A 26,205-nucleotide genomic window follows, 5' to 3' on the forward strand; every position below is an offset into this window, starting at 1 on the left:
TATATTTTCATGTTAAGGTATTATCTTAAATTATGAGGTTTTTCCCCCTTTGTTGTATTTTAAAACATCCCTGCTTTCCAGCCCTGAGATGATGGTAGATGCTGCATAAATAAGTTAAAACCCATAAGGAACACTGCATATGATCTCTTTATGTTGGGGAAATGTTATTTTTATTGGAAGCACTATTACAACGCGCCCTCTAGTGGCAGTTTGCAAGCTATAAACCCAACCTCCTGAAGTAATCACCAAATCCAGAATGTTTGCATAGGCTGTCCTGCAAGCAATGTTTAGCTTCTTACTGCTGTCAACTTTGTCAAGATTCTGCAAAAAATAACTTGTAGATTTTGTTTTTTTTATCACTAAGGAATTTCCCATCATCAATAGCTTACATCACACCTCTGACCCTTGGAGACGTTTCGTCTTATTATAATATCCAGGAACAAAGACGACATGGTATTGCTGTTTAATTACCTTAGTTCTATTTACACTTAGTATGGGAAGTCCGCCTACCCTAAAACAATCCATGTCCATGTTGATTACACTGCAAGCAATTTAATGAGTCACTGGGGTAGCGTGTATGTTTACCCCCAGGATACATACACACTCCTGTGCAGGTGGTGCGTGTATGCGTGTCAGATACGTGTGGGGGAGGGGATTTTTGTTCGCTCTTGTGTCATAACTACATAATTCAGTCGTTTGGTTTCATGTAAGTAAGGCTGGTCTGGCTTTATGCAGAACAGTGAACACATACCTTCTTTCTTCGTGAGTGGCAGAAACTGTTGGGAAACAGAGCTGACGGGTCAAGGACAACACAGAATAGAGGCAGAGCGGGCAGCCAGCGGAGGCCTTGCCATGGGCCTGTGCCCATGTGGGCGCCCCTTCCTTCATGGCTGCCCCCCGCCGCCAGCAGCCGAACTCTCTCCCCCAGGGCAGCTGCATGAGCAGGCGGTGCCCCCCTCCTGAGTGCCTCTCCAGCTCTCCACTACCCGCCGGGCACCTGCCCAGCTGCCGCTGCCTGCTCAGGTCGTGTGGCCACTTCACGCAGCAGGGACCGCATCTCTCCACTCCTGCAGGACTTATAAATGATCCTAAATGTGGCCTCCTCATTAAAGCAGGATTGAGCTGCAAGGTACATTGCCAACACATCTCTTACTTAGCCATTAGAAATGTGCCCTTGCCTACAGGACTCCTGGGGCCTGCTGCTCCCATCTGCATACAGGAGGGGCGCTCTCCCCAGGTCTTTCCAGGCCCCACTGTCTGCCAGTTTGCATTGGCGTACTGTGACCACAGCTCGCAGAAGTCCAAGTTCTGAGGGCATCTCACTGATAAATGAAAATGAAATGACTACTGCTTTCAGACTTTTTAAGGTCTTTTTTGGGGGGGAGGGGTTCTGTTTTGTCTTTTTTTTTTTCCTGTGATATTGCAAAAGAAGAGGAACACATGTATAAAGTTTTTAATCATTTTATGTAGTGTTAAGGTATGCTGAATTAGAAAATATTTCTTTGTAGAGAACCACACTGATTTGCTGTGCTTGTTCAGAGTATTGCATTGTTAGCTTTGAGTTCTTCTTTTCTCCAGTTGGTAAGAAAGTGAATCAGCCGACGAAGATCTTCCTCTGTCTCTCCTCTTCTCTGTATATCTGACTTTCCAATAAAAATTTTTTTAAAAATTAAAAAAAGAAAATTCTCAAATGTACAGTGCTAGAGTGAAACAACTGTTTCACATTTTCTGGCTTTTCAGTGTTTAGTATGTATTAAAAAGCTCACTTCTGGAAATTTGGCCAATAGAAAAAATAGAAATTCACTGGCTATAACAGAACACCTTATTTTTGGTGAGTCTTTGTATTTTGAATTGTAATGTCATTTTAAAATTTAGCACCGCCCAAACTCCCTCCATAACTTTCCCAAATTTCAACGACTACAAGTCGTTGAAGGCCTGTGTGCAGGCGTGTTGGGTCGTTCCCGTGGACCAGCGCTCCTTCTCCCGCGGGCCCCATCGCACTCCGGGGCAGTCAGCGTGGTTTGTGACCGGCTCCTCAGAGGCCCTGCGCCCTCATCCCAGGCACCTGTCACACAGGTTAGACCCGCGCCGGGCGGACTCCTAAGCCCAGGCGCATGACCCTGCGGCACCCGCTGTTCTGATGCTGGGAAATGTAGTACCCAGGTGAGACTTCTCTTTCTTGCGCCTGCCGACAGCAACCGGAAGACTACAATTCCCAGCATGCATAGGGCAAGGAAGAAGGACCCGGTCGAGGGCTCCACGTGACCATCCACTATGGCTTCCCTGTGTCCCGGTCCGCTGTCTGGTGGCTTGGTGTGATTTGCGAGTCTTTGCGGGGGCAAAGTAGCTGCCTCACGATTTTGACATGCAGAAAATCAAGTCTCTTATGACCCGTCAGGTGAGTCGCGGCGGCTGAAGCAGAATCTTTCATCTCTGCTGGCAGATGAGCCGAGATGTTCAGTGCTCCGGCCGCAGCGGGCACAGACCCAAGGTGTAGGCGGTGGCAGGTACCAAGGGGGCAGGGCAGCCGTGGCATGCCCTGCAGCCTCACCTGAGCCTCCGGACACGTTGCTGTAGACAACAGCACGGTGGGCCGTGAGGGCTGTGCGCCTGCCCTCCTCCTCTGTCATCTCTCCGGGACTGGCCCTGCTCCCTGCACTGTCGCCTCCTCCAGGCTGGCTGCCGTCCGTGAGCAGGTGACCCTGGTAGCAGCGGCTCTGAAAGAGTGGGAAGAGCCCAGAATTTGGTGAAAGTACTCGAATGGGTAGCTTAAGGGCCCATCCAGATGTGAAAATGACAGTCATAATTATCGTGGTTTAATCTGTCTCTGGTTCCATTCCGTTCTGTGATGTCGGCCAAAGTATGTGAAACCCTTTTGGTGAATGCTGCAGTGGAAAATGTTATCCTTGTCCTAACAAAATAATGACGTAAAGAAACCTAATTTAGGGGTTTGAAAGAATGTGGCTTTGAGCAGTTTGTAGAATGTGGAGGATAGTCATCTAATGAACGATTTTGTTGTCTTGCTTTCTGTGGCTAATTAAAAGGAAGTGAAGATTGCACACACAGGGCTCGGGAAATATTTGAGGTCACTAATTGTAGGTTTATGCTGGACAGTGCACAGATCCTTCTGTGACTATTTTGCTTCTCTCAGATTACACTTAGGTAACATAATGGAAATGGAAGGACTGTTTCCTGTGAGTAATAAAGCTTTTTAGAGTAATCAGTGACAGTTGGCGAGCTTTCACGTTTGTTCATGCTGGTGTCATGCTTTGGGCAGGGCCTTCCTGCTGCTGCTCAGTTGAGCAGGAATTTGGGTCCTGCTCCATCTTGTAGCTTTTTTTTTTTTTTTTTTTGACAAGTGAAACACTATTTGTGTCTGTTTTCACAAGTTTAAATGTTTAAATTGGAGTAATAACCCATGTCTCATAGGATTAGTATGGTGGTGGATTTATTTGACACAACCAAGTTAAAACCATAAATGTAGGATTTAGCAGGGGTGGGTTTAATCAAGAAAGTGCTTGGCTGGGGGCCCTGTTGGCTGTTTTGGGGTATGTCGCCAGTGGGAAGGCCGGAATAGAAAAGGGGCTGTCTACCTGTAATTCTAGAGGGAGATACTTCCGTGGGGTCTTTGGTGTTGTGTGATAGGAAAGGAATATGCACTTTAGTGGGTTACTTCCTGCTTACTAGACTCCTTGCAATGAAGGGTCTGAGTTTCACAGGCCAGCCTGGTTGGCTGCTCCTGCCTGCAGGTCTTTGGGGCCCAAGTTGTTACAGTTGCACAGCAGCTCAATTTGGCTCCCCTCCCCCAGCTTTATTTTGCAACTTTATTTCTAATTTTGTTTGTTTGACAGTGAGTAGGAGAGGAGAAACATAACATTCCAGATGTCAGGAAAAAGTTGGTGTCTCTGTATTTCAATGAAATTGTGTTTAAAATGGCAAACTTTAAACCTCAACCAGTTTTTTATTGAATTTAATGTTTACCTTGATGCAAAGGAAGAAAATAAACAAAACTGAAACCCTGAAGAATACGTGCCAGTGTTGGAACTATCCATTGTACAAACTGAGTATACAGTGTACAAACTGAGTGTACAAAGCTGGAATTTTGCATATGTTTTAAAAGTCATCCTAATAATAATGTATGCTTGGTCTCCATTCACTTGTGTGATTAGCATTAGCGTAAAGCTTGTGAGTCGGTGAGCTTTGGAAACAGTGCTGCCGAATGGTATAGCACTGTGTACTGGGTTAAGTGTAGAAGGAGCACAATTCAGAATGTGCTGATATTATACATGAAGCTCATGTGGGAAAAGTCTGTGACTTTTGATCTTTGGGGCCTTTCAGTTGTCCTGGGGTCTTTGTTTGCAAATGTGTCCTTTGACAGCTGTTTCCATGGGATCCCTTGCCTTTCTCCACCTCACCACCCTTTGTTCTTTCAGTTCAGTTAACAAATGGTTATTGAGTGTTAGATGCCAGGCACTGCTCTGAGTTCGGGGCAGGCAGCTGGAAACATAACAAAACAGTGCTAAGGCAGAGAACAAATGTGCTAGCTGCAGAGAGAACGAGGGATCTGGAAATTGCTGGCCCTTTTGGATCATTTACCGTTAAGGGAACAGAGGCTGTGTAAGTTGTCCCTAAGACAGCACAACAGACCTGCCAAGGTGAGGAAGTGAGGCCTGTGGGTGTCTGGGACTGAGTGCACCCATTGGGGGCAGAGTAGCAGGTGCAGCGGACCCCTCCCCCCAGAGAAGTGCATTTGGGGAATAGCACAGACCCATGTGGGTGGAGCCAAGGGAGTGAGGAGACAGTGTTAGGAAGTGAGGTTGGGCAAGAAGCCAGGTCTGGGAGAAGCTTGCAGGCTGGGACTTTGCTCGTGAGTAAGACGACCTGCAGAGGGTCAAGGTGGGACTCAGGTGATTCGTCAGCGCCCAGTTCTGCAGTTACTTCTCTGCTTCCTTGCACGCCCCACCCCCCTCTGACTTGTCTTTCCCTGAGGCTTTTGGGAGAAAGTTTCTTTCTTGGACGTAAGACTGTTGCCTCTGAGTCAGCAGAGATCACATTTTACCCTTCAGCCACTGGTGTCAGAAAGACAAAATTGGATACATTGTCTCACTGCAACGATTTCTGTTCAATTGGTCACACAAATCTATGTTTTTAGGGCTGTTTAAGAAGAGTAACAAACTTTACCAAAGATATTCTGGGGTGGTCCTGATTTTGACTCACATCAGAGGGATTTGCTTTCCCGTTGTAATTTGTGTAACACAACCTTGCCCTCTGGACACTGTTCCTTCACTGTGACTCGGGGACAAATTCAGACCACGTAACATCTGTTTCCCCATCTGTAGGGCATGCTAAGTTCAGAGGCCTTTCTGTTTTTTGTTTGTTTGTTTTCAGCAAGCTTTACTGGAAACTTCTTCTGTAGTCCCTCATATGTTCTCATGGGAACAGTATGTTAAATAGTTACAGATTGGAGCCTGGCATCAGCACCCACCAACAATTTACTCATTTCTGTGCACTCAGTTCCTGGAACCTGCTAGTCACTGGGTGATGGAGGACAGTAGGACAGCATTTTTCTCTCCCTTTGGGACTTAAAGTCTGGGAAAGAAGGTGAGCGATATTTAGAAGTGAGGGCTTCTCTTCTTTAAGGTGAGATCTTAAAAAATGTCTGGCTGTGCTTCCAAACACGAGTGCTTGTTAAAATGCAACTTAGTTTCCTACTCCAGTCATACCTATTCAGTAGCTGGGCGTGGGCCCAGGAATCCTGCTTTTGAAAGGGTCCTGGGAGCATGGCTGGAAGTGGTGCATGGGCACGAGGCGGCCTTCGGAGTCTACCTTGAGGAGTGGGTGATTCTGTGGAGGGTGCTGGTTTCTCCTGAGTGGTGAAGGTGCCGGAGAGAGAGATGGTGGAGAACAGCTGGATTCCTTAGAGACTGGGAGTTGTGGAGGAGTTGTGTGAGGCGGAGGGCTTGGTCAGGAAGAGTTGTAGCGAAGCACATCAGCATGCGATGATACGCTCTGCTCCGAGACCCCGAGACCCCGGGACCCCAGTGGTCAGCCCAAGCAGACCATGCATTTCCCTTACGGAGCACCGCAGGGGGCAGTGCAGAGCACCGGAAGGATTCCTCATCCGTCCGTTTTGCACACGCTCACACATCATGGGGTGTCTGATTTTGAGAGGTGAGTGCTCCCACTCCCTGATGCACTCCCCAGATACCTGCAGAGGCTGGGCTGGTGAAATAGTGGGAGACTCAGATCCCGCGTGTGGATAACCTGGTTCCTTGAGTCGTTGTCTGCTGTATCCCAGGTCTGCATTGGTGGGTTAGCCGGAGTCAGGAGTCGGGGCCAGGACTCAAATTAAGGCATCCCGCTGTGAGCTGCACGTGCGGGGATGGAGGTGGTGCGTGGGGGGGTGGTCCTAAATGCTAGGTTAGCTTCTGCCCCAGGGCTTTGGTTTGGCTAGGCTGTTATGGTCCCGTTCAAAGGATGTTGAAGTCGCTGGATTCTTTCTATGCTGATTTCCCTTGGTGCACAGAAGGCTTCCCCTGTCCTTCGGCCGATTTGACCCTAGAAAATGCAGAGTGCCAGAAAGCATGCGGCAGGAGGTGAGATTTACTGTGTGAGTGGAATACATGGGTAAGAAATAATCGGGTACGGCGAAGGGACTATTTCTGCGTTAAATACGTGCTTCGCATAGTTTCTCCATCTTTGATCAGCTCGTTTGGTAAAGATACTAGTCCACAAAGCAGTGCTATCCCTAGGCAGCACAATGGGCCGTGTAGTGCAGCTTTATTTTGAAAATACTAGAAGTGGGTCTGGCTTGATGGTTCAACTGGTTAATCCTCCACCTTGAAGTGCCAGCATTCCCTGTGGGCACCAGTTTGTGTCCTGGGTGTTCCACTTCCCATCCAGCTCTCTACTTATGGCCTGGGAGTGCAGCGAGTGGCCCAAAGCCTTGAGACTCTGTACCTTAGTGGGAAACCCACAAGAAGCTCCTGGCTTCTGGCTTTGGATTGGTTCAGCCCTTGTTGTTGCGCTCATTTGGGGAGTGAGCCAGTGGATGGAAGATCTAAGTCTCCTCTCTGTAAATCTGCCTTTCCAATAAAAATAAATGAATCTTGGAAAAGAAAAACCTGAAAGTATAACTTATCGGCTTACTGATAGTGTGTACCTACTAAACAATAATTGTTTTTAGGAAGTTTTTGTTTGTGATGGTCATGTCTCTTCCATTTCTATGTGCTGTGGCCCTTGCTAATCTTTCAGCACAGTGAGACTTTATCTTGTTACTGTTTCAGGGTCTGAAGAGCCCCCCGGAGAGCCTCAGCGACCTCGGTGCCCTTGAGAATCTCCGGGTCCCTGGAAAGGTATGGGTCCCCTGGGGAACGCGGGCCTCTCTCCACTCAGGGTCTGCACCTCCCTCTCCAGCGGTCAGTTCGTAGACGCTGTTATTCTTGCAGGCAGATGCTTGCCATGGCAAGCCAGGTAATCCAGCTGTGCAGTGGGCACAGGGCTCACTGATGCCGTCGTCACAACTTGGGAGGCAGCGAGTCACTGGGGCCCAGCAGAAAGGGCACAGCTGATAAATGTCATTTCATATTCTTAGCTTGAAAGTAGACCTAGACTGTCTGTCTGTCTGTCTCTCTCTCTCACACACACACACACATACACACTGATGTGCTGTAATTCAATAAAATAATTTACTGCTGGTTTTTTAGACTATAAAACTAAGATAAATGTTTGGGCAGAGGTGTTTGAATCAGCAGCTAATAGCTTATCCAAAACTGTAGATATTTTATTATTTTTAAAAATTTATTTTATTGATTGGAAAGCAGAGTTAGAATGGGAGGGGGCAGAGATGTTCCATGCACTGGTTCAAACTCGAAAGGATGCAACGGTCTGCGTTAGGCAGGCTGCAGAAGCCAGGAGCCAGGAGCGTTTGCCAGGTCTCATGTGGGTCTAGGGGTCCAAGGACCCGATCCATTTACCACCACTTTCCCTGGTGCATTAGCAAGTGGACTGGAAGAAACAGGACTCGAACCAGCGCCCATGTGGGATGCAGGTGTATCAGGTGGTGGCTTTATGTGCTGTGCCACAACACCAGCCCTGATATTTTAGATTTCAATCCTTCAATGCTCGCACTTTGTTATTTACGGAGTCAATGTGGTTTGGAAGGTGATAGGCTTCCAGCAGGAGAAATATTAGCCGCCTGCCCTCCCTTCTGCTTCTCTGGCCACCAAGGCTGGCGGGGAGGAGCTGCTGTGTCCCTCACAGAGCGGGCTCCTGCAACTGTCTGCCCTGGGATGTTAGGGGCGGGGATCACATTATGGAGTTGTGTTTGTTTTCTGGACCTGGCATCTTGAAACGTAGGCCCTGTTTGTCTGGGTCAGCAGCCTGAGGCCACTCCTGGCCCTGCGGGTCAGACCCTAGAACGGTGCTGTCCTGCCTTCGGGAAGGCTGTACCCTCAACTGTAGATTTCTTTTCTACTGCTTAGCCTGTGTGTTACATTAGACCCAAACATTTTCCCTAAATGCAGTAAAATCATAACCATGCCTTTTGCGTGAATTGGTTCAAGCAAACCCTTGAAGAGACATTTTGAATATAGTAATTACTGAAGATTATTGCACGTCATAAAGCTTTTGAGAAATAAAGCATAATCCTGTATTCTACTTGATAAAAAGTTTATTTCCTTAAGAAAAAAGGTTGCCATGTGTTATGAATATGCCTTGAATTAGATTGTGTTACTTATTTCAGAATCCATGTTTAATTGGTGACTGAGGCTCTCAAAAAAATACACGGATGCCTTCGTAGCAGGTTCTGTTGTCTTTAACCTCTGAGCTCGGTCCTTTCGCACTCGTGGTAGGTTGTGGCTTCATGACTTCATTGCACAGTCTCCTCCGTGGCCTTCCAGCCCGGTGCTATCAGTGACCTGGGCTGTGTGTGTTAGTGACAGCTGGGTGCCTCAGCCGCCTGGAAGCATGTGGTCAGCACAAGCCAACGGTTCAGGTGAGGGTGAGGCCGGGACTCTGATGTCTCTAGCACACGATAAAAGGGCAGGTTAGCTTGGCTGCCCAGGTCCTGACACTGTTAGCCTGCACTTGGCCTTGCGCTGTGAAAGCCTGCCTAGCTCTTGCACCGTTTGTAGCATCCCAGATGCTGCGGGGACTGGAGCCACTGCCTGCCTTGGCGGTTGTGTGCGTGCAAGGGCTGCAGGTTCAGAGCCTTGAAGTCCTGTCCAGCAGATGGGCTTGATCGGGGCAGGTTTGCTCTCAGTGCTGAAATGAAGAAGTGCCCCGCACGGTGTGGCTTTCACACTGAGTGTGTTTTCACAGCTGAGATTTGACTGTAAGTTTCTAAACTAGACCTGGGACTTAAGTGGTTTATTTTTTTTATACAATCACATTAAAAAAAAAAAAAGATCGCAGCTAATTCTTGATGGTTAGAAATTTGATGTTTACAAAAAATAAAATTCGTTTAAATTTGTAAGAGTATTAAAAGCATTTCAACAAAATGGAAAATAATTTGAAATGTTTATTTTAAAATGACCCTTTCCAAGTAGCGTATGCTTTGCAGAATAAATTGTAAACAGCAGAAGAAAACTTTAAAAATGGATGGATGTCACTGACGCGGTCAGGGGTCAGTTTGCCTGCTGGTCTGTATTCAGTGTGCCCTGCAGGGACTGGCCCTGGCATAGGAGAAGACACAAGCTTCCTTTTATCCTCAGGAGTCACTTCCGTTCAAGGAGGGGGAAGGTGGGTGATAAGCCTGGGGATTGCGGATCGACCCGGAACGGGAAGGAAGCAGGACGCGAGGCAGACTTGGAATAGCCAGGGGTCATTGCACATGGAGGAGTGTAGCTCGTCTCTCTGTATCTTACAATGGTGGTGTTTTGTAGAAAGTACTTTGAAGCTTGAGTTTTAATAGTAATGGGTGCATATTGCACAAATAACACTCACAGGATATCATGAAGTTTGTATAGCTATCGACTCAGCACCCTGTAAGCATTAATTCCATTTAATAGTTCTCCCTCACTCAAAAAGGTTAATAAGCAAAAAGTTAGTTTAAAACAATGACAAACTGTTCTTCAGGAATGGCACTTTGTTTTTTCTCTTTTCCTGTTGAGCTCCCAGTGGGGTTTCCAAGGAGATAGCTGCCAGCTTGGGCCCTGTTACGTGAGAAGAGTCCTGTGTAAAGGACCAGCAGGAGAGGGACACCCGGACATTCCTGTGAAATGGCTGTTTGTTGAGGTGATGGCTCGTCCTGTGTTTGCAGATGTCATGTGGTGCCACCCACCCGAAAATAAGAAGAGGGAAGTGAAAGGGAAGCTGAGCAGTGTTGTGGAGTGTGTTCAGTAAGCCAGCGGGCGTTGAGTTGTGCTGTTGCTGTCACTGAGAAACATGAAACTGGACAGGATCTGGTTCAAGGCCTGCATTTCATGAACATGTTTGTGCCCCAGTTTAGGGGGAAGTGGGAGTCAAATGGAAATTTTGCATTTTAATAGACAGTATGCATTTGTAAGACAGTATGAGGAGAGAGAGAAGATGTTTAAGGTTCTTTTCAGAACTTGCTAGAAGATGCCAGCTTCTTAGCTTAAACAGCTCAGTGTTGAGGTCACTGGTGCTCCTCCTTTGCTTTGAATATGTTTGGCACAGTATAAAATGAAATTTGTACTATCTGTTGTGATTTCAGCTCAGTCACTCAAAAAGTTTCAATAAATAATGTTTATAGTAACAATCTGTCTAAAACCAAAATACATATATATATATTAGCATCCTGTTATTGCAAAAATGATTAAAGCATTGTTTTTGTTACTTAAGTTTGCTATAACTGTGTCATACCCTGTTCTAAGAGTTTGCAATGAATCACTTAACTCTTTGCTGTTGTAACTCACCAGGATTCCAGTAGATGGCAGTAAAAGCCTTGAGTTAAATTAGATTGCATTTATACGGGTTTATCTAAAACACAAATATAAACCGACTACTTTTGATGGATTATTATTGTTGTTCTACCGGGATTTTAGGAATATGTGTCATTTTCCCACATAATCAGACATCTGGCTATTCATTATGAACTTATTTGGAATATGGTTTTCTTATTCCGGGTGTCTGTGTGCCTGGAATAGATTTTGAATGTTGTTTCATTTCAACGCAGCTCAGACCTGTTTCTGGTTCAGTGAGTTGTGACTTTATAATACTGATGGAAGGATATTGGAAACTTACTGTTTTGTTACTCTTTTTAGCTTTGTGTGGATTTGGGTGGCTCACAGTTTTTTTTCCCTATCAACCCTGGTGTGATATTAGCTTTGATAAGATTATGTCTTTTGTTTTTGGAATGTATTTCATGTTGACTTATGAAGAAATGCCGATGTATAGGAAACATCTTTGATACGATTTATTGTGAAAAACCTCAATTCAGGCTTACAAGAGCATAGTTTCTTCCTCTCACCCCCTGACAGGCACACAGAAGATTCATGCTGCCATCCAGGTTAATAGTTGGGGTGCTAGAGTGAGCTCTTGTCTGTGAAGCTGATCACAGAAAGGCGAACGGATTTGCACTTTGAGTTTTAATTCCGTACATTGTGTGTGAGGTGTTGAAACCTGACCATGAAGTAAGGATACTGTGCTCGTAAAATTGTGAGTTTGTGAGCTGCTCTGTGGGTTTGAAAATTAGGCTTGCTTTTCCCAACTCAGGGATGTGTTGAGTTTGTCAGTGATGGGAGACCTGTTAAGCTTTCCAAGTTAGAGTTTTTATAGTTGTAAAAGTGAGGGGAAATGAAAATTCTGTTAATTTTAAGTTGTATGTATTTGAAACGCAGAGGGACAGAGAGGCGGGTCTGGCAGAGATACAGGAAGATGGAGATCTTCTTTTGGCTGGTCCCTTCCCCAGATGGCTGCAGCAGCCGGGATGGGCCAGACCAGGGCCCGTCCATGTCTCCTGTGTGGAGGCCAGGGGTCCAGGTTCTTAGGTCATCTTCCACTGCTCCCCAGGGGTATTATCAGGAAACTGGACTAGAGGTGAAGCAGCTGGGGACCAGCTCAGTGGCATGGCTAGCTAATCCTCTGCCTGTGGTGCTGGCATATCATATGGGCAAAGGTTCAAGTGCTGTATACTCTACTAGCTATCCAGCTCCCTGATAATGGCCTGGGAAAGCAGCAGGGCGTTAGCCCAAGTGCCTGGGCCCTTGCACACATGTGGAGACCCAGAAGGAGCCCCAGCTCCCAGCTTAGGACTGGCCCACCTCTGGCCATTGTGGCCATTTGAGTGTTGAGCCGGGGGTTGGAAGAGCGCTGTCTCGCTTGCTCTCTCTTATTCTGTCTCTCTCGTTTTGTTTCTCTCTCTCACTCTTTAAAGAAAAAGATAAATCTTAAAAAAGGAGAGCAGTCTAAACTTGAAGTGGTTCTGTGATATGTGATCCTGGTGCCACAGTGATGGTGCTCAAAACAAGTCTTGAACTTGGGTTAGATGTTTTAATTAGAGTGGTAATCTGGATAATGGGAAAGTTGTGGTTAAATGCAAAATTTGGTCTCTTTTTTTCTCTCCTAAATTTGAAACATTCCCTGAGGAAATAAAGTGTTATATGGGAAATTGCATTGTGAAGTTGCAGTTTTTCAGAAACCATGAAAATACTATTAGATATATTTTATAACAGCTTACATTTGAGAGCCCAGTTTGTTTTGTAGACTTGAATCCCCGGTTCTCGTGCTGAGAGGAAGAGAGGCTTGGCCAAAGCAGAGCTGTAGCTGTAATTTTGCTGGGGATTTTTCTGCTCACGTACATTCCTGTTGCTTGTTCATGTGGCTTTGTCTCATGCATGATCCTGGAGGGGAGAGAGGAAGAGGAGGCGGAATGGATTAGGACTGTCTGAGAAAGCCGCCCTGAAATGCCCAGCCCCGCCTTTGTGGACTGCTGCCTTCCGAGTTCATCCTGCTTGATTTAGTCTGTTAAGGAAATTGGAACGCTTCAGCTTTTCCTGAGAGAGCATCAGGCACAGTGGTCTGTGTTAAAATAGCTTTAGTTTCAAGAAAGAAAAAATATGGCTGGGATTTAGAGGTGGAATTCCAGATTTTTTTAAAAGATCTGCCTTGCATTTTACAGTGTCCCCGCAGGGAGCCACCTGCTTCTCCTGGAGCTTTGCTTTGGACTGGAACCCTGGGGTCCTTCCTCGGAACTTCTCGGGGCTCTCCTCCAGATCTGCTCCTTCTCCTTCCCAGAGGAGCTCGCCATGTGTCCCTGCTCTCACTTCTGTTGGCACCTGCCATCGTGTGGCCCCTCTGACTACAGTTGGGGAGGGGAACTTTGGCACAGTGAGAATTAGAAAGTGATTTGTGGAGTGGGATAGTGTTGGCTGGGAGCGGTTTCCCAGTGGGTGGGTCGTCACTCTGCAGCCCGAGGGGCAGATTGGGTGGACTTTGCTGCCTTCTCTCTGCGATTAAATTCATTACTCAGAACTGTTCTCCAGCTTTCTTGCTGTACGACATCAATGTGTGCTTTGTTTACTTGATCAGCACTGGCAGGCAGGTTGTGGTGCGCTTGACAGTCTACAATTTCTGCTTCTTGGAGTTTCAGGCTTTATAGGTCACTGAAACCATGATTGTACTTGGTTACTATGTGATGCCAGGTTTACAGTGAAAAGAAGTGATTTTAACCATTTTTATTAATAATTAATGAGACTACAATGTTTTCCCCCAAACTTAGCTTAAATATCTATTACTATAATTTTTTAAATTTCATTTTTAATATTGTATCAGTTCCAAGTGCTGATTTTCCACATCAATTTTGCCTTTTCTTTTTTTATGGGAAACCTTTCTTTTTTTTCTTAACCCAGCCTTTGGCTCACCCCCATTTGTTGGCTTGGGAATCTGGTTCTGTTTTAGGTGTGGCTTGGTATCTTTCTGATGCTCAGTAATCACTTTATAGATTATGACAACATTATGGAGTAATGTGTTAGGAAATGCAGATTAGTATTTCTGTTTATTTTCCTAGTTCTTCTGTGTATATAAATACGCCCACATCTTTGAGCGCTTATTTTTATTTGTAGTAAGAAGAAAAAGCATTTATTAGGCATTGGTAGGAAGTTTGGACTATCAAAACAAGAATATTGTCGTTTTGTTTTTGTTTTTGTTTTTTTTAAGATGTGTTTAATTAGGTGAAGGAGTTGCCAAGAGAGGTCTTCCATCCACTGGTTCACTCTCCGTGGCCACAGGGGCTGCAGTGGTGCCAGGCCAGAGCAGGGGCCAGGAGCCTCCTCCAGGTCCTCTATGCGGGCACAGGAATCCAAGCTCCGAGGCCGTTCTCAGCTGCTGAGCGTGGCACACCATCAGGGAGCTGTGTTGGGTGTGGAGCAGCCAGGACACGAAGCCGAGCCCAGCTTTTTGCGTCATATTCCTTTTTCAGCATAGCTGCAGTGTGAATTGTTGAGTCTGATACCTGAGTCTGACCTCTAGGGTGCTTGGCACATGGAGCCTAAGGATGGAGACAGAGTAACCAGGAGTCTGTGTTCTTAGGAAGAGGACAGTGTGCTGCATGCCTGTGTGCTCAGCAGCTAGGAGACTGGGGAAGCCTGGGGCAGAAGCAGTTAGGTACCACAAGTGTGGTGGGACTGCAGGGGACTGAGTTCAGTTGCTGGGAAAACTTCCCATCCATCTTCACATGGGCGCCACCAGTATGACTGACAGGAAGGGGGCACTTGGCAAGGCTGCGGTGTTAGCTGGAGGCCTTTGCTTTGGGTTCAGTTCTACCTTATCTGCTGCTTGCTTGCTTTGGTTGGTTTGTTTGTTTGTTTGTTTGGTTGGTTGGTTGGTTTTGCTTTCCTCGGCTTGTCTCTCTCCTTAGTTCAGGTTTTCAGGTTTTGTGTCCCAGAGTGTGTGATATCCCCCATGTCCCCCATGTCTTTGAAGTCCTGTGGGTCCGTGTGCTTCCTGTGATGTCCCTTGCACAGTTGCCCAGGAGCGACTTGCACTCACCCTCTGTGGTCGCTGCACACTGCACCTCATTGATGGGTTCATCACCATGAACTTGTGAGATGTTTATAAGTGACAATCATGGGTTCTCTTGACATTCTTAGTAACTTGGGACGTTTATTTTACCGTTATTTTGAGAAGGAGGAGAGAGAAAGAATGAAGGAGAATATGAAAATGCATGCTTCCCAAGTGGAAAAAGAAAACTAGGCGCAGTGCCTGCGCCGCTGGGGGTGAGCAGGAGCTGCGGCTAAAGCCGAGTGTGTGAGCCTTCAGTGAGGTTAGCTGCTACTGGCATTGTTCATTTAAGATGAAAACACTCCATCATTGCTGCCTATTTGAATTCTTGGTTTGGCCATGTACCTGTTAGTTTTCAATCTTGGCAATTTTTGAAATCTTTTAAAAATAAAAAAACCCTTGGGCCCGGCGGCGTGGCCTAGCGGCTAAAGTCCTCGCCTTGAACTCCCCGGGATCCCATATGGGCGCCGGTTCTAATCCCGGCTGCTCCACTTCCCATCCAGCTCCCTGCTTGTGGCCTGGGAAAAGCAGGAGAGGACGGCCCAATGCATTGGGACCCTGCACCCGTGTGGGAGACCCGGAAGAGGTTCCAGGTTCCCAACTTCGGATCGGCACATCACCAGCCGTTGCGGCTCACTTGGGGAGTGAATCATCAGACGGAAGATCTTCCTCTCTGTCTCTCCTCCTCTCTGTATATCTGACTTTGTAATAGAATAAATAAATCTTTAAAAAAAAATAAGAAAAAAACCTTTAATCTAGTTTTAATTAGTTGCTTCATCACAATGCCGGACCCTTGGGAAAAGGTGTTTTTAAATTGACCAGGTAGTTTTTGTATACTTGAATAATGCTGATTCATTAATATTTTAGAAAATTATTTTCATGAATGTAAAATGACTTTTAGGAATTTTTTGGTGCATGAAAATGTGCTGGAGGTGAATTTGAGTAAGAAATCGCATGATTGATACGCTCTGTTGATGATGGTAATGCTGTGATTAGCCAGTGCGGCAGGGGAGAGCGTGGCTGAATTACTGACATTTCCCAGCGACACAGTAAAGTCGCATACGCTGACGATGCTGACATCAGGGGAAGGCATTTGTTGATGAAATTCTTTTCGGTTGTACAACTCCAAAGAGGCCTCATTCTATGTCATCAGCAAGGACCGTTTTATGAACTGCAGAGTTTGGTTCCAACATCAGAAGGAAACCATGTGGCATCACAGGGTTAGGTGTGGTACCTCGGCAGGGCACCGCTGCTGGGTTGCCAGGGGTCGGCTGGCTGCCGCCCGGGTGCTTGTGTTTGCATGGGCTTTCCTGATGCCAGCTCGTTAGGGTCTGTGGCTAGAGCAGTTCCCAGAAGAGGGGGCTGTTAAAGCAGATGGCTTCCATGGCAGTAGAATATTAACGACTAAACTGTTATAACCGTGGATTTTTCCTTTGTCCTTAAAGGAGGAATTCAGGGAACTCCGCGAGCAGCCCTGTGACCCACAAGCTGAACAAGAGCTGATTAACAGCATCGAGCAGGTGTATTTTTCTGCAGACTCATTTGATGTTGTTAAATATGAACTGGAGGTAAGAAAGCTTTTAAGGATATGTGTGGACCCCGCTTTGTTCGGTGACTACATTTATGAGATTTGAATCCCTTTTAAAGATGAATTTCATTTTTTAAACAAAGGGTGTGGATTTGGTTATTGATTTTATTGGTTATTTATTTTACTTGTATATTTGTGTATTTGAAAGGCAGTTAGAGACAGAAAAAGAGTGCGCATGCTCTCCCACGTGCTGATTGACTCCCCAATTGGCCAGAGCTAGGCTGATCTGAAGCCAGGAGCCAAGAACTTCTTCTGGGCCGCCCATGTGGGTGCAGGGCCGAAGCAGTTGGGCCATCCTCTGTTGCTTTTCTTGGGTACATTAGCAGGAAGCTGACACTGAAGTGTTGCATCTGGGATTCAAACCAGTGTCCATGTGATATGCTGGCACTGTGGATAGTGGTTTTACTTGCTGTGCCATAGTGCTGACCTGTATGTATATATAGTGATTTATTTATTCCTATTTGAAATTCAGAGCTATATATAGAGAGGAGGAGACAATGAAAGATGTTCCATCCAGTATACTCTCCCCAGTGGGTGTAACAGCCAGAGCTAAGGCGGCCTGAGCTGGGAACCAGGAACTTCTTCCAGATTTCCTGTGTGGTTGCAGGGCCCAAGGACTTGGGCCATCCTTCGCTTCTTTCCCAGGCTAACAGGGACCTGGATTAAAGGTGGAGCAGCCAGGACTAGAACCAGCAGCCTTGTGGGATGCAGCACTGCTGGCAGAACCACTAGCCTCTAAGCTACCACACTGGCCCCCAAAATTATTATTTTTAAGATTTATTTCTTTTTATTTGAAAGGCAGATCTTACAGAGAAAAGGAGAGACACAGAGAGAGGTCTTCCGTCTACTGGTTTACACCCCAAATGGTTGCAGTGGCTAGAGCGGAGCTGAGCCTGGTCTGAAGCTATGAACCAGGAGCTCATTCTGAGGATTCAGTGTCCCAAGGACCTGACCTGTCATTCACTGCTTTCTCAGGCTGTAAGCAGAGAGTTGGAGCAAAAGTGGAGCAGCCGAGACACGAGCCAGTGCCCATGCTGGATGCTGGTGCTGGGAGATGGAGGATCAACCTGTTGAGCCACTATGTTGGCCCTAGCCCTGGAATTATCTTTAAAAATGTGGTTTGAAATGCAAGCCTAGGATACTGGTGGGCAATGCTTCTGTGGGTTTATTGTTTTAGTTTTTGCTTTTCAATTTTGTTCTATCTGAATATGTTTAGGAAAACTCTGAGACTATTAATCATGAAAATGAATTGCATAGTTGTGACAAGAACTTCTGTGACATAATGTTGGCAACACTGACTTTTTACATGTCTAAGAACATTCAGAGAGGGCTGGGTCGTGCTGTGGCTTCAGCAGAAGTGTGAAAAGTGTGCAGACTTACCCTGTGAGCAGTGCCCACCAGTGCAGCCCAAGTTCCGGCTAACAGGTGGCTGGAGCCTGTTTGCTGCTGGGCACTGTAGCTTGTGTTTCTGTCTGCTGGGAGCTGATGTCATCCAGAATGCGGTCGGACAACTCTCCCTGTCCCTGGCCATTGCAGGACTTAATTACCATGTGGAGTGTTTCAGACAGGCAGTCTGTTTTGCCTTTATCATACATATCCAGGGACAGTCCCAGGCTGCTGGAATTGGGGTTAGGGTCTAAAAGGTCAGAGGTCACAGAAACCGTGTCTCTTGCTAGCTTCTGGAAGCTCCAGTGCTAGTGGAATTTTCTGGATGTGGCAAGGTGGCCTGGACCAGGGTTAGGTCATGAAGATGTGGAGGCTTTTGTAGCTGGAGGTTTGTAAGGGAGACTTGGTGAGAGAAGACGGAGGGCAGTGGTTGGGACGCTCTTCTGATTCCTTAGTCCCAAGTGTCTGGGTGAATGAAATCAAAGTGAGTGCTTTAATATTTACTCTTCCTTAATGAATGTTTGTAGAAACTCCCTCCTGTTCTCAATTTGCAAGAATTAGAGGAGTACAGAGACAAACTGAAAAAGCAGCAAGCTGCCGTAAGTATACTCCCGCAGAGCCGTGGGTGAGACGCCGCTGAGCGCTGATGTCTGTAGATTCTATGGTTTGAACTAATCCATTAACATTTGAACAAGTCCCAAGATTTAGCGTGACTTTGACTCAAGTGACTCATGTACGGTAAAATGTAATGCAGTGTTCCTGCGTGTTGCTTTGGTACCTTTGCTCTTAGAACTTGTTTTGTCTCTGGGATCCTAAGTGTTGTCAGTGATTCCTGTGGAATCTTTGTAATTCTTGAAAGAATATTTAGGATTAACAAGGAGGTTTCATTATTAAGTCTAAAGACTGCTTAGAGTTTGGTTTTCTTAACCTTGATGGAAACCCTCTTTCTAGACAAAAGCAATGAGTGTATCTAGGAATTAAATGACATGATTTTGAAGATGTTTAGCACAGATTAAGAAAAGGTGAAAGGCTGGATGCATTCCTGTTTTCAATGTGCAGTGAGTGTCTTGTTCCCACTGGGCCTGAGGTTTCCTGAGCTGACACTGTGGACCTCCTGGGAGCCAGGCTTAGCGCCGTGTGGCTGGCCAGGCGCTGGCGCTGTGGGACCAGAGTGCAATGGCCTTGTCGTCCTCCGGCACACTTTCATATCACACCTGGGATTGACCAGCAGAACCTCAGATGGCTTCACACTATGCCTCAAAGCACGTGTTTTCAACTTTTCAGAGATAGAAGGACCAAACTGCTTACCTTCTTTTATGGGACAAAAGGCCCAGGGGTATAAGCAAATTCTGTATTTCAAAAAATACTGTCTTAGTAAATTGACCGAACATGACTTGTCCTGACAGATTTATCCTTTAAAATTCAAATTCTGTATCCTTAAAGTGTCTACATTTTGGTGCGTATTAAATCAGGTAGTAACACTCAGTATTGTCACCGGCAGGAATGACCACTTATTGAGCTTTGATTATGAGCCAGACATGGAGCTGGGTACTTTACCATACCAGTTCATTTGCTAATTTTATAGCCCAGAGAAGTGTGTGTGACCATACCTAGAAGTTACTGGGAGATCCATAGAATATTTGTGTAAAAAATCAGAATGTAAAAAAGCATGAGACTTTTTCTTTCACCTCCTTTGTTTGGTTGCATGTTCTTGTAGGTCTCTAAAAAAGTGGCAGATTTAATCCTTGAAAAGCAGCCTGCCTATGTGAAGGTAGGACAGTGTTGATTTTTTTATAATGGAATTCTAAAAATAGTTGAGTGGATTACACTTTAATCTGTTGAGATATTTTAATTGTTTCCTCTGTGCTAAGTTTTGTGGTAACAGATTGACTAATTGGGGTATGTGCTGTATGTGTATATGCATGTGCAGAATTTGTCTCTGATTAGGGGAATTTATCAAAGAAGTGAAATAGTTTTTATGTATGATGCTAAAATGATTTTTTTTGGTTTTGGTTTACTAAACTTCAGAAGGGTTAGAGGGATTGCTTCAGAATACTTTGTAACAAACATATAGATCAACAGTAGTGATGACTCCATGGTTATGGGACAGTTTAAAATATGACAAAATTGGGATTGCTGTGGCTGAATCAGAGCCTCCATAGAAGATGTCCTTTAGTTCAGATAAAGGTGTTCTTTGCCAAAGCATGTTAGTAAACACAAATCATGTTTGCCGTATACCTAATTATATTGAGAAGTGGTATTGGGTGGAAACATGAAAACACAGGGGTGATTATTGGTATTGATCCATTCCTGTCTACAACAGGTTGGGTTTACATTTCCTCCTGAGAAGTACTGATGAAATATTTTGTCATTTGTCATTGTGAAAGTCAACTGAAAATGATCATTTTAAATGACTGTATGAGGAATACACTAGCAGTTTCGATGTTCAGATATTTTTGGTGCTTATTCTGTTTTCTAAGGAGGCTTTTCTTTAAAACCCTGTTGAGGTTTTGTTAGCATGCCGTGTGAGTAAGGAAAAGAGAAGAGCAGGTTTCAAAGGGTAATCTGCAGCTGCTGTTTCCATAGGAACTTGAAAGAGTCACCTCGCTGCAGACAGGGCTTCAGCTGGCCGCCGTCATCTGCGCCAATGGCAGGAGGTATCGCCTTTAATGATGTTTTGTTTTTTAAGCTGGAAGTTAGTTCAAGAATTGCTATGAAATCTGCCACAGTGCTAGGTTTGTCACTATCTGTGGCTCCTTGAATGCCGTTCCTTAATTGCACACTGAAGAGTGTGGTAATAGCCACACATCGACTTAATCGGTGAAGGAGCACTGGTCTTTTTGTGCAGTTTAGACTAGTGCTTCCCAGACTATTTGTGGAGAAGGACTGAATTTTCTTTCTGTCCAACCTAGCACAGCCTGTTATTTTTGAGAAATGAGATAGAACCAAATGACTGTGAAATTTAAAAAGTCATATCATATAATCCCAGTTCTTTTACTAATTTTGCAATGAAATTATTTCATGAACTTATGTAATAAGCTTTAAAGATTTCTTTGTTGGAAGTGCAGAGTGACAGGGAGAGATGAGGGAAATCCTGGATCTTGTGGTATACTCTGTAGTGGCTGCAGGCGGCAGGGCTGGGCCAGGCAGAAGCCAAGAGCATGGAGCTCCTTCTGGATCTCTCACGTGGTTGGCAGGGCCCAGCTGTGGGCCGTGACCTGCCTTACTAGGTGCGTGGGCAGGAAGCTGGGTTGGAAGCAGAGCAGCCGGGACCTGAGCCAGCACTCCCACATGGGATGCTGGGGACTCGAGTGGCAGCTTAACCCTGTTCAACCCCATGTGAAGTTTTTAAATGTTTATTTTCAGTTTCTTTTCTCTTCTTGTCATGGATCATTGATAGTTTACAAATTGGTCAATCCATTCCCAATGTGTTGAATAATGTCAGTTTAGACTGAGCAATTGAGACCATTTTTCAAATAGTAACTGTGGTCCTATTCTAAGAATATTCTAGGTCATTCACCTCCGCATGAATTGCCCAAATTTTTCTGTGTTGGTGGTAATCTTACTGTATTAGGAAGTTTTAGCTATTTGCTGTTCCCCTTTGCAGACACTTGAATATTGCAAAAGAAGGTTTCACTCAAGCAAGTTTAGGCCTCCTTGCAAATCAAAGGAAACGTCAGCTGTTGATTGGACTCCTGAAGTCGCTGAGAACGATCAAAACATTGGTATGTATGGGCTACTTTTTAAAAATTGAAACTTGATTTTGTTTGTGAAGTGGATTTTACCTTTGGTTTTTATTTTTTCAGCAAAGAACAGATGTACGCTTAAGCGAGATGCTGGAGGTAAGTTAACAAGACTGGCTAAAGGCATTGTCTCCAGTCGGTGTACGGAAAGGAGTGTTTAGATGTGCTGAGATTGTTTCTCCTGACACAACATAGACTTTATTTAGAAAAACACGGTTGTTTGGGAAAACATTTCTTTGCAGTAATATAACATTGGAAGGGTCACTTTAGTCCTTTGCAGTGTATTCAGACAGTAAATCGAATTTGGCATTGTAGCAGCTAGTTCTGGTTAAGGAATGGGTAAGCTTTTGGTTGTAATTGATAGGCACGTGTTAATTGATTTTCTGCATCAGCTGTTTTCTTCTTGAAACATTCTCAGTACTCACCAAAATGTAGTCATAAGGCTGTCTGAGAAAAGTGATCTGTCTAGTTCCCCACACGTAAGGCCCCTGAGTGGGCATTTTGTCACTGTCTGCATCCCCTAGGGTTGGCTTTACCCCTGTGACATTTAGATAGGAATGTAGGGAAAACTGTGGATTTTTAAATACTTGTTGTCTTGCTTCTAATAGAGAACTACTAATTTAGAATTTGAGACATCCATACGATAAGTTCATTTGTAAATTATTAAGTTACTGTTAGTGCGAGAAAGATATTGGGAGATTATTAGTGAATACTGTACTGCTTTCCCTAAATTTATTTCTTTGGCAGATTTATGGATTTGTTTGTGGTAGAACCATTGAATACGGAGTACAGATCGAATTGGCACTGTTTAGAACATTGTATATAAACATTCTTGAAAGAGAAGGCCGGCTTTTCCTGGAGAGCAGCTTGTAATTCTGGTTAGATGTGGTCATGCCATCTTAGTGCGTTGGAAGGAAGCGGGATGATTTCAGTGTAGTTTTATTCTGTGCATACTCACGAAGCCTAGAGTCAGTTGCTTCTTTATATTTTGCTATGTACTTATTATTGGTATCCTGATCTTTGTTTAAGAAGAACTAAGGTGTTTCAGTTCTGTGACTTGCAGATAGAGTGGTGTGTTTTTATCAGGGACTGTAAGGAAAATGTTTGCAGGCTGATGGCTTCTGTTGTGGTCCAAGGAGGAAGACTATCCTGGAGCTATCCAGCTGTGCCTGGAATGTCAGAAAGCAGCCAGCACTTTCAAGCACTACAGTTGTATAAGGTAAGCTGATGTCAGGACCTGAAGCTGACCAGTGTTTATATAGGAGCTTTGTAACACACAATGTTAAGTGAAGATTTAAAGCTAATGTGGAGTGCTGTGAGCTGACAGCATTCATGTACATAAAAGGGCAGTACAATGAAATCGATAGAGCAGCCGTTCATCAGATCACAGCCTGCACTTTTACCTCATGTCATTACGTTGGAGCTCTTCCTTCATAGTCCTTCTGATATGGATGAAATTATAGAGTAGTGGACAAGAATAAATGTGTCCCCTTCCATTATACTTCTGGGTAGTTCTTCTCCCTCGACTGTGCCCATCCTGCAAATTTTGAGAATGTTATCTCACCTTCCTTATGAAAGATCTGGATGGCTTGTGTGTTTGCCACAATGTGATAAGAAGTCTTTCAGGAAGTTTAAGTGTAATTTTAGCTTAGATAGCAATCACTTTGTAATATTTATGAGATTATGTATTTTGTGTGTTATTGCAATTTGATTTCTAACTGCATTATTGGATTTTTTGGTTTGCCTAAAAATGGAGGGTTTGAATTGCTTGTTGCAGTACCCTGGGAGGCTCTGTTCCCCAGGTGTGTGTGCCTCGGAAATGGTCACAAATAGACATGCCAGCTAAATAAAGTGACGGGATTGTCAATGCAATTGTGGGATCTGAAAAATGAAAGGCTTATGGAAGAGGAAAATATTAATACAGGTTTTAACTTTTTTTTTTTCTTTTACATTGGAGTACTGTCATATGTAGTACTTTGCTGGGAATAGGCAAGGGCAAGTAATTTTCCTCCTTAGAGATGCCATTTACATTTTTATGGGTTTTTTTCCCCTAGGATCATGCAGATTGAGATTCTACCTGTTCAGTATATGCATAACATGATACTAATGATGCTTCAGTTTTGTCCATTTTGAAAGAAATTAACTGTAATTAAAAGCTTGATAATGCCGTTTATACTTATTAGATTGATTAAATGGAGCATTAGTTTTAGTATGCTGAATGTATTTAGGCGTTTCTGGTCAGATATTGTGGGTTTTGAGGAAACAGGTTGTACTAATGCGTCTGCCCTCTTGGGTGAGAGAGCTCTGTCTTTCCTCAGTGTCTGCTCTCCATGACTGCTGTGCACTAGAGTGGGCAGCCAGTGACGGCCACACAGCTGCTGACCAGCAGGACGCATCGTGGTGCCGAGAATCCTAGACTGTCAAGTAGGACCCAGCGGAGAAGTCTCGAGGGAAATGGGCCCTCAGAGAAGGAAGTTGAGTGTATAGTGGGGGGCTTTGGGGTCTACCATGGGAACAGGAGGCATTAGCCAAACCAAACACGAGGGGCTGTGGATACCAAACTCCGGGCAATCTTTGTTGTAGAGATGCTACACAAAATAAGACCTGAAAATGCATGGCAGGTGGATATTTACAGTAACTGTGAGGTCATATTTTGAATTCTGGGGGACAGATTTAAGGGAGGTTGCTTGTTATATAAGTTCAAGGTAGGAAATTTTATAAAGAGCAGAGAGAACTCAAGGAAAGAAACCTGAATATTTGAAAAATTGATGGGAAGGAGTGAAAACTTGAAATGAAATCAACACAATATTACTGAGGCTCTGCGGGGATTATCACAGAGCTTAGCTTGGAAAAGGTCACCATCTATCATAACAGAGACGGGTTGCGGAACTTGCTGATAGGACATGGAGGGAGCAGGTGGAGTATTGAAACTTTATATTTTCTGTTAATTAAAAATTGAGTTCTAACTGTGCAGAAGTAAACATCTTACATGATGAGAATTAGCTATAGAAAACATCTTTGAAATCAATTCTTATTTGGGCTTTTAAAATTAACATGGAATGTCTATGAAGTACTTTTTCATGAATGTTTATAGTGACACTAAACAGGGTATGACTATATTTATCAGCCAGGATAAAAAGTTGGAGATTGAAAAGATCAGTAATGATAGCTCAGATTAATAATTGTTTTAGGTAATATAGTGTATGACAGATCTTTCTTATGAAATTGCCTTCAATTCTTTATTTCTCTTTTTTCTTTTTGTTTTTTTAAAGATTTATTTATTTTTATTACAAAGTCAGATACACAGAGAGGAGAGACAGAGAGAAAAATCTTCTGTCCAGTGATTCACTCCCCAAAGTGAGCACAACGGCTGGTGCTGCGCCGATCCGAAGCCGGGAATCTGGAACCTCTTCTGGGTCTCCCACACGGGTGCAGGGTCCCAAAGTACTGGACTGTACTCGACTGCTTTCCCAGGCCACAAGCAGGGAGCTGGATGGGAAGTGGAGCTGCCGCGATTAGAACCGGCACCCATATGGGATCCCGGCGTGTTCAAGGCGAGAACTTAGCTGCTAGGCCACGCCGCCGGACCCTATTTCTCTTTGTGTAGAAACAAGGTTTTTATGCTGGAAGGCAGAGACCCTGTGGCCCAAGGAGAGTTACTGTGCTAGATTCCACAGCTGTAGTGGCTCGGGCATGTCTCGGGGGCCTCGGCAGCCTGGCCGGTTTCCGGTTGTGTGACTGTGGCTAATACACGGAATGTCAGATGGTAGTGTCATGTACGCACTTCGTAAAAGTGAAAGGAAACTGGTATCTCCTCAGGGTTTTTTATCTTCTTTGAGATGTGCTGTATTTCAGCATTTTTAATGAAAACTACTGTAACTCCACTTTTGTTCACTTGTATAACTGACAGAGAACATTTTTACTTTATCCGACAGTTCTTGGCTTGATTGACAGAGTCATATAGTTGGAACTTACTGGGAATAAAAATCAGAATGTATTTATGTCAAAGTGAATCTGTGAGTGAAACATTCCATTTCCTCTTCACTTGAAATGTATCTGCATTAGTTTCAAGGAAAGATTTAAAAGTCAAAACTGCGTTATTTTTTTTTTTTAATTTCATTTGAAAGGAATGACTTGAGGGCGCCTGACAACATTGTTTGTTAGGCACCAAAGCATCTGTGTGGTATGAGAAGTTGTTTGTTGATGACTGTACTTTAATGTAGACAGATAATAATCTTCACTGTACCCTTTTGTTTTTGTTTTTCTCTGAATATGAGCTCGGGCATTTGGTTGCAGGTCACCCAGTAAATGAACACAGCCTTTGCCAACAAATTCGACACATGAGGGGAGCTTTCCTTTTCCTGTTGCCTTTATGGCAATTTGTGGTTTTTTTCTCCAGACTTAGAAACCCTGCTTCCGGCTACATTCAGATGTTAAGTGTGGCTGCTGGACCACCTGCTAGCCAGCTCTGTGGCCTTGCCAGTTGGCTGTGCTTGGTCCAGGCTGTTGAGATAATACTGCTTT

The 26,205-nt window shown here is 44.7% G+C and overlaps 1 protein-coding gene across 1 annotated transcript in view; it reads left to right on the plus strand.

Annotated features, from left to right (window-relative positions):
• Window positions 1–2,237: 2,237 nt before the first annotated feature.
• VPS50 (VPS50 subunit of EARP/GARPII complex) overlaps window positions 2,238–26,205 on the plus strand; it is a 71,697-nt gene continuing 47,729 nt past the window's right edge. The window contains exons 1-9 of the mRNA XM_058678138.1: window positions 2,238–2,398; window positions 7,287–7,355; window positions 16,410–16,532; window positions 18,466–18,537; window positions 19,656–19,709; window positions 20,525–20,595; window positions 21,546–21,663; window positions 21,745–21,780; window positions 22,818–22,900. Coding sequence (XP_058534121.1) covers window positions 2,366–2,398; window positions 7,287–7,355; window positions 16,410–16,532; window positions 18,466–18,537; window positions 19,656–19,709; window positions 20,525–20,595; window positions 21,546–21,663; window positions 21,745–21,780; window positions 22,818–22,900 — 659 coding nt within the window. The 5' untranslated portion in view covers window positions 2,238–2,365. The remainder of the gene's footprint in view (window positions 2,399–7,286; window positions 7,356–16,409; window positions 16,533–18,465; window positions 18,538–19,655; window positions 19,710–20,524; window positions 20,596–21,545; window positions 21,664–21,744; window positions 21,781–22,817; window positions 22,901–26,205) is intronic.

This window comes from Ochotona princeps, chromosome 20 (genome assembly GCF_030435755.1).
Source record: "Ochotona princeps isolate mOchPri1 chromosome 20, mOchPri1.hap1, whole genome shotgun sequence".
Lineage (NCBI taxonomy): Eukaryota > Metazoa > Chordata > Mammalia > Lagomorpha > Ochotonidae > Ochotona > Ochotona princeps.